The 8,752-nt window shown below is 41.9% G+C and overlaps 1 protein-coding gene across 1 annotated transcript in view; it reads left to right on the forward strand.

The window, feature by feature from the left end:
- The window catches only part of LOC103734848 (ryanodine receptor 2-like), a gene marked incomplete at its 3' end in the record, with an annotated part of 32,469 nt that overhangs the window by 13,620 nt on the left and 10,097 nt on the right, over positions 1-8,752 (forward strand). The window contains exons 3-5 of the mRNA XM_008834230.1: positions 943-1,072; positions 2,156-2,229; positions 8,514-8,594. Coding sequence (XP_008832452.1) covers positions 943-1,072; positions 2,156-2,229; positions 8,514-8,594 — 285 coding nt within the window. The remainder of the gene's footprint in view (positions 1-942; positions 1,073-2,155; positions 2,230-8,513; positions 8,595-8,752) is intronic.

An 8,752-nucleotide genomic window follows, 5' to 3' on the forward strand; every position in this document is an offset into this window, starting at 1 on the left:
CCTGGGTTCGAATCCCAGCATCCACATGACAGCTAACAACTGTCCATAACTCCAGTCCCAGAGGATCCGACAGTCTCTTCTGGCCTCTGAGGGCATTGCATGACAAGGGTGCACTTCCCTACATGCGGGCAATACACACATACACATAAAATAAAAATAATAAATAAAATATTGAAAAAATAAAGCAAACAGCCCTACTCTTGGCATCCATTTAAGATTTTTCTCGGAGCTGTGCTCTGGAGCAGAGGGCTTTGGAACAATCTTTACTGAAATAGTAGATCTAGCACACAATGAGGCAGTGTCTTGTCAGAGAAGAATTTCCCCTTTGGTCTCTAGACTTAGAATACCATGCACACAACTACAAACAACTTTTCTTAGTGTTTTCAAGGAGATAAACATTGTTTGCAGCACTCTGATATGCAAAGCAGCCATACACATATTCATATATAATTTTGGGTCCAAAGCAAGCAAGGAAGGTTCTTGAGAACTAATGCCACAGGCCCAGGTCACATGAAGGAGCAGTGGCTCAGTGAGTTTGTTTACGTTTTATTTGCAAGGTTAGGGAAAAGTTCTTTGTCCAGCCTATGTCCATATAGTAAGAGTCACTCCTTCAGCTGCCAGAAGATCTTAAGGGAAAGGTAGGGCCTCATCAGCTCCTCCCCTCCTCTGTGGCAGACAGTTCATGGGTTCCATCTCAGACAGGTCTCCTGTGAGTAGTCACAATGGCTATAAGTTCAAGAGGGCAAGCACGATGTCATGCGCAGAGGACAGCATTCCACAGCCCCCAGGGTTTCCTCCAGCTCCTTCTTCTTACCGCCCTTCCACAATGTTCCCTGAGCCATGGAGGGCGTGATGTAGAGGTCTCAATTAGGGCTGCTATCAAACACCACATATTCCCAGCACCCAGACCACTTATGAGTCTCAACGTGTTTATTTCCTTAGAAAACAAAACCTGGTTTGTGCTCAGTGGCTATGTGGTTTCTCTGTTTCTGCAGAAGATGCTGGACTATCTGAAGGAGAAGAAGGACGTGGGTTTCTTCCAGAGCTTGGCGGGTCTCATGCAGTCCTGCAGGTGAGGGTGTGCTGTCTGATGGCTGCTTCTATCCACTGCCAGTAGAGCTTCTGAAAAGGGTGGGGCCTCACAAGCCCCTCCCCTACAGTTTAAAGTGTTTGCCTGAGGCTGCTTCTACCCCTTGGCCACAGTTCAAAGCATTTGCTTGGCACTGATGACAGTAATTAGACAAACAGGAGTTGTTGGTGAACAAAGACTCTTTTGAAGAGAGGGGGTCCTGTGTCCTCTCTGGTTCCTAGGGTATTAGTGAGGTCTTAAGTTATTGTCTTAGTACCACTTTAGTAGTATTGTCAAAATTCATAGGCTTTAAACAGACCTTTGAGAATTAAGGAGGATTCTCCATACATGACAATTAGCCTTATTTGATTATTTTTAAAATTATATTATTTCTATTTCATGTGTATGAATGTATTGCCTGCATGCATGTAGGTGTATCTGTGTCGTGTGTTGTGCCATTAAGATGGAGGTCAGAAGAGGACATCAAATCCCCTGGACGGTTCATAGCCGCCATGTGGGTGCTGGGAACTGAACCTGTGTCCTCTGCAAGATCAGCCAGTGCTCTTAACCACTGAGCCATCTCTCCAGCCCCATATGTTTTATTTTATTTTTTTAAAGAGAGAAGAAAAAGGAAATTATATTGAGTGTTATTTGGGAGTTTTTAAGGCAATTTGGGGGGTGGAGCTTTGGGGAACAGTCCTCATTTTTTCATAGTGATCTTTAATCATCTGATTGCAATCATCATTTGCTTATTTTTTTACAGTGTTTAAAATCATTCAGAGAGTATTTGACTGATGAGCCTGATACAAGCTTAATGTAGAAAGCAGCTCCAGTTTCAGAATCGTGACCCTTATATCTCTGCACATTTGCTAACTTAGTAACATTCTCCCTGAGCTGGAAGTGAGGAGCCTTGAACTTGACTTTCAGTGTGGGCCCTTGGGAGAGGTTGGTTTGTAGTGGCTCCAGACACCATTTCAGTTAGCGTGAGGTTCATGTTTGAAGGCATTTGGTATTTAAATGCTTGCTTTCCTGAGCAAAGAAAATGTCTCATTTGTCCTATAAACATTTCCCTCCTTTTTATTGCAGCGTTCTTGACCTGAATGCCTTCGAGCGGCAGAACAAAGCTGAAGGGCTTGGGATGGTGACAGAGGAAGGATCAGGTACTGGTTATGTGGGACGGCCCATCTGTCCCCCATGTTCCCTGAAACATGTTCATTATCACTGACATCTCTGAGCAGGGAGAGAGCCAGGGAAGTTTTAAAACTGACAGCAGGCTTTAGTGACTCAGAGTTCACACAGGCCACACTCCCCACACAGACATTTCCCATCAGTCCAGACTTGTTTCATTTCCTCTGTCCATGCCCTTTGCCCTAGTCATCAAGGGATAAAAGTCTAATCTAAGGCAAGAGGAAGCCCCCTTGTTAGAGAATCATCAGAGAAGCTATAAACTGAATGAAGATAGATAAGAATGTTTGACTTTCTTTGACCATTTTAGCAGAGTGCAGGTTCCTTCTTCCCTCTTAGGACACCAATCGCACTGTCCCCTTCATCCCTTTCTCCCTTACACACCTACTAAAGAGTAGCTGGCATTTTCCAGTCCAGATCTTGTTTGATGAACAACTCGGAGTAGTTTTGTAATTAAATGTTTGTGAACACTCAATTTATACACACACAAGAATAATGATTTGGACCCTCTTAGAATGCTTCTCTCTCTAAATAGAAAGTTTAGCCTGCAGTGCATTTAAAAGCAGGAGTCATCACACTGCCCTATTCATTTTAGGAAGATTTATTAAGAAAAATTATCTCCAATATTTTTGTTTTGGTTGTGTTTTATTCTTTTATGTATGATTTTAAACTGTTTTAGCATTAGTGGGGCCCTGTGTGTTTATGTTTTTGTTCACTTGGTCTGATTTAGACTTGGTGTGTTGTCAGTGTATTAGTTTTGGAATATTGCATCCTTTATTGGATTGATTTTTTTAAAGAAATTAATTTTGAGGTGCTGGAGAGATGGCTCAGCAGTTAAGAACACTGGCTGTTCTTGCAGAAGACCTGGGTTCGAATCCAGGTGGCACCCACATGGCAGCTAACAACTGTCCATAACTCCAGTTCCAGGGGATCCAACTGTCTCTTCTGTCTTCAGCAGGCATTGCACGACACAGGTGCCCTTACCTACATGCAGGCGCAATATACACATACGCATTTTTAAAAAGTAATAATAATAAAATAATTTTGTGCCCTTTGTCATGTGTAGCTTTTTCTGGCCTTTCTGAAAAACTTTTAATGAACTCATCTGTTTCTGTTTTTGTTTCACTTTTGTTCCAGTAGGAAAAAGAATTGCTTCTCTCTTGCTGTGTCCTGGGGTTTGTCGCCCCCACACATTCGAACCCCGCTGGGCCTATGTGGCTTCTGTATTATTTTATTTCTGACGTTTGAATACGTAGGTTCAGTCATCAAATTCAAACCGTGTGGTCACTTAACCCTTTGTGCTCCCTTCCAGAAGGATCTTCAGTAGTCTTCTAAGCCGACTTAAATTTTCTTGTCTCGGCCCCATGTGGAGAATTCTGACATGCGTGACCTCAGGACACATGCCTGGCCTACCTCTAGCATTTCAGAGTCCTGGGTATTTTTCATCAGGAAAATACTAAAAGTAAATTTATTATCCAAAGTCTTATTTCCTAGCTTAGAATTGGAAGTCAACTTCATTTTTTTCCGTGGTTGTTATATAACGTTCTAGCCTCTGAGGAGAACCCAGCCCCTCAATCATACAGTTCTGTTCATACAGTTTCAGAGGCTGGGGAGATGGCTTAGTGGTTAAAGCACTTGCCATGCAAGAGTGATGCCTGGTGTTGGGATCCCCAGAAAGCACAGAAATGCTGGGTGGGCGTGATGGCCTGCGTGTAGTCCCAGCCTCAGAAGGCAAGGCAGGCTCAGGGGATCCCAGAGCAAGCTGCGTAGCAAGACTAGCCAGATCAGTGAGCTCTGAGTTTGACTGAGCTCTGAGAGACCCTGTCTCAGTGAGTAAGATGGAAGAGGGATTGAAGATGACTCCCTACTTCTTGACCTCCACATACATGCACACCCATAGGTACTCATAACCATGCACGTGTGTGCCCATACAGTTGCTCAGATATGCATACCCATACACATACACATGCACAGCACATACACATAGAAAATAGGAAACGAAATAAGTCATTTGAAAGAAGGGTAGCACTCGAAGTGTCAGTCAGGTGCGGACTACAGCCACAATGTTTCCGTTCCAGACCACAGATGCCCTTTACAGTGGACTTCTGCATCTCTCCCTGTGAGGTTGCTTTAATCCACATTCGTTTTCACTGCACACACACCTCAAATTTCCCAAATTAATGAATACATTTTACATTTTAGTTCTTCCACGTAGCAGACGAAAGCCAGTGTCTCAACGCTTTCTCTCCATCTCCTTTTCTTTTAACTACTGTAATGTCCCCTCTTCCTTCCCTCAGTCATCACTCACGAGCGTGGTAATTATTAAGCTGACTGCCTTGTTTGATTTGCTCTTTTGTCTGTGGTTACCCGTGTGTACTTAGTTGATTGTCTTTGTGCTTTTTTTTTTCCTTTTACAGTCTGCTTCCACAGTAGATATTTTCAATGTCTGTCACCATGCATCCTGTTTTTTTTGTTTAAACATGCACATACCTAGCTTCCCTCATTTTGCTTTTTCCCTCTTTCTATGAAGTTGAGCTGATTCATGTACGAGATATGAAGGCACCACAGGGTTTAGATCACATTGCTTTCATTTGTTTTGTTGTGTTTTACTCATTTAAAAAATGATCCTCAAGGGCTCATTGTTTGCAACTGTTGTGTGAATGAAGGCATCCAAAAATGTGTGCTCTCGTCCCCCGTAGTGTGTCCATCATGAACATACTGTGGCTTTATGACTGCACCAATAGTGCATGGAAATTTATGACACATTGAGAGTATTGAGCTGTGACCGGCTGAGTATGTCTGCCACTCGCCTTCCAAGTGGTGAGAGATCTGCAGGGTCTTTTTCTTTTCCTTTGAAAGCATTGCAGATGGGGGCTAGAGATGGCACTGGCTGCCCTTGCAAAGGACCTGGGTTCAGTTCCCAACATCCATATGGCAGCTCATGACTGTCTGTAACTCCAGCTCCAAGATATCAGACACCGTCTTCTGGCTTCCATGGGCACTACACACACAGTACATATACATAATACATGAAGGCAAAACACTCATACACCTGAAATAAAAGTAAATAATTCTTTTTTTTTTTTAAAAAAAAGAAATATCATGGATTTAAGAGTCTTTTATTATAAAAGCCAATTTTCATCTTTGAGAATAAATTTTAAAAGCAACTTAAAACAAATCAATTCTTTACTCCTCAAACTAATATAATAACAGAGATGGTGTTAATATCTCAGAAAGTATCTTCTGAGGGACAGTGCAGATAAATGGCAGTAAAGATGGGGATGAAAGTTTTTGACCAGAACCTAATCAACAAGGCTTTTGGATTAAAGAGTACTTTTTACGAGATCACTTGGGAGAACACACCGTACTTCATCTTCTCTGATAATATTAAACTCCTCCAACGCTGCTGTAGAATTCCCGCTGGGCCAGTGGGATGGCTCAATGGGTTAAGGTGCTTGTCACCAGACCTGATGACCTGAGTTCAATTCCCATGACTCACGGGGTGGGATACATGTGCATACTATGGCATGCACGTGTCTAGACACACACACACACACACACACACACAAATTTATGCCCCTAGTTTTAATGAACCTAGCCATTCATCTCCTTCCCTTTTACCTCAGTAAACCAATTGTAAGGAAAACAGTGTGCTAACTTTATTGGTCACATAAGAAAGCAATCACTGTTTCACTCTTAGTTTAAGTATAAAAGCTCTATCTAGTTTTATTCCCAAGTGAAATTTAAAATATTTTGAATAGTTTGGTCCCTAACATGAAGATGGCTTTCATAAGTTATAAATACAATTACATATATACATAATTCTATTTATGAGCCACACACATTGCTGCCATTTTAACTTTTTCACAGTTTATAAACTTCACTGGTGATGAAGAGCCACTGCCAGGTTACATGGTAACCTCATTTTATAAATACAGAAGCTAAGGTACAAAGAGCAAACGCCTCACAGGCAGCAGCATTGAAGTAGTTCTCCCTTTATGAAAGTAATTGACATCTAAAGCCCCTTATAAAATGACACCCAAGGAATACGATCCATGATGTTTACGATGGCCCACACAAGACTGTTCAAGCCTGATAAGATGGTAGGAGTACTTTCAACCTCAAGTAACACCATTTTGTTATTTGTTATTAATCTTAGTTTCCATCTGGCAGTGGGATTTCTTTCTCATACATTGCAAAACAGACTTGCTGATCGTGCACCATCTGCAGACATAAAGCCATCCCCATCTCTGTTACCGGACCACGTGCTGGCAGCATGGGCAATGGCAGCATTTTAACGCCATAGCAGTGTGCTCACGAAGCAGGAGCATCCTGGGTCAACCAGGGGTCACTGAGAGCGAACAAAGGCTCGGCCGATCCCCTCGCCTCCCTTCTCCCTTCTCTCTCCACTTTTCTGCTCTATGTGTCATTTCCTTAATGAAGTGAAATTTCTTGTATGTGTTTCGGCTTATAGTCAAGAAAACACAGTCTGTGCCGACATCAAGGAGGGTCTGGTTGTAATTTATTATACAATTTGCACAGAAATTTCAGGCACACAGGTAGACTATTTCAGTAGACTCATTTCAGTAGTAATTTTTCTGAATGCTTTCCACAAGGCTTAAATATTTCACATGGATGCTTTGAATATTGAAAATCCATGGATATATACATATGATGTATTTGATTTTCTGAAACAGAAAACTTGTCAATGGACTCACAGGGAAAGAATCAATATGTCTGTGAATAAGCTCATGATGTTTAAATTTCAATGTCATTTTGAAGAGTCTTCTGATTTATATGGCTCACGAAAATGATAGCCGGAGTCATCATTGAAGAGTTTAGCTTGTTTATCAGCCTAAACTGCTCTCCCTGTCACTAATTTAGGTGCGGAGGAATGGACTTATCAGCCATGTGGGGAGTGGAGGTTCTCTGTAATCCTTGAACTTGCTACATCAGATTTGTACACTTGATGATTTCAGCTCACTCACCAAACTTATCTTTGGGCAAACAGGGAAATGGGTGCAGTGATTTTATGTACTTTTTTAAATGTTTACATTAGTTTTCAAAATGGTTTTGCTTCTTACCCCTACCATTATATGAAGCCACTCACTTTGAAAGTCACAGACTACGGACTGGTAAGTCCATCGGCTCTCTTGTCTCCATGAATGATCATGCTTCTTTCTAGTTAAACACGTGTCCATCACATGGTGTCCTTTCTAACCCAAAGTATTTCCAACCTGTGAAAAGTTATTTCTTAAAAAAATACATAAGCACATTCATTCACTGGCAAAGCAACATTTTTTTAGTCATTTTGCTTTCTAAACAAATACCAATTCCTAAACAGACATTCATAACTTTGAAACTTTTCCCACTGACATTTTATTATTTTAAACTATCAGCTTCCATTTGTGTAGTGTTGTTTCATGTTTGTTTCTTTCCTTGTACAAGTTTTTGTATGTCAAAGGTAATTGTGATCGCGATAGGATTAAATTAAAATAATGTAAAGGACCCTTAGCCTTTGTCCTTACTCTTAAGTATTTGCAGTTTCTCACAATTCAAGATGGCGTTGGACCAAGGCCTGTCCATCTGACTGGTTTTCTGTTAGCTCTCAGCTCTCAAAGCCAAGCCGCCCATGTCTTCCTCAGGGTTTGATACTTTGAATGAAGTCTGTCTACTGGCTCCCCATCCTCTGAAAATACCTCTCCAATAGACACACCTCTGTTGAGACACGTGAGGTAGTAACTGGTTTTTTTAGGTGACAAGCTGATCAAAAATTAGAGCACATTAACACACATTTCCAGCAGTTGATACTCTTCATGAAACTCCTTTACTTATTATTTAATGAAAGAGGCCCTTGGTGCTGTTTTATGGATACTTAGCAGCTTCAAAGTGAGCCATGTGGTCATGCTCTGGGAACATCGCAAGTCTAACATTTATAAAAGATGCAGAGATCATCGCTGTTCACAAAACAGAGGGGACAAAGTTTTAGCCTTCAGGTTATTTGTAAAATGTTGCCAGACCCATGCTGCTGCTCCTAACTGAGAGAAATGTGAGTTTTAAGATTCACACATTCTTTTTTGATAGAGAAAATGTACATCTATCTGCTAAGTGCATGATCCTAGGAGCTTCAGATAGAAGTGTGGCTGGAATTGGGGACTGTCCTGGGTGTAGAAGGCTGCTGGCCTGACAAGTGCTGGCAGTGAGGGTGAGAGGGATAGCATCCAGAGTGGTTGCATTCAGCCTTCTGCCCTTCCCACAGGAGAGAAGGTGCTTCAGGATGATGAATTCACCTGCGACCTCTTCAGATTCCTGCAGCTGCTGTGCGAGGGACACAACTCAGGTACATGAGCTGCAGTCCTGGCTGCTCTGCCCAGCTGAGGAAGGAAGGCTCAGGGCCCTCGACAGCAGACCAGGAGTTCAAATGGATTTAGTTCCTGAGTCGGTGAAGTGTTCCTGAGCATTATTCTGCAGGCACTGGGCATTGGGCCATTTTATATA

This window comes from Nannospalax galili, unplaced genomic scaffold (assembly GCF_000622305.1).
Source record: "Nannospalax galili isolate Female #2095 unplaced genomic scaffold, S.galili_v1.0 scaffold3590, whole genome shotgun sequence".
NCBI lineage: Eukaryota > Metazoa > Chordata > Mammalia > Rodentia > Spalacidae > Nannospalax > Nannospalax galili.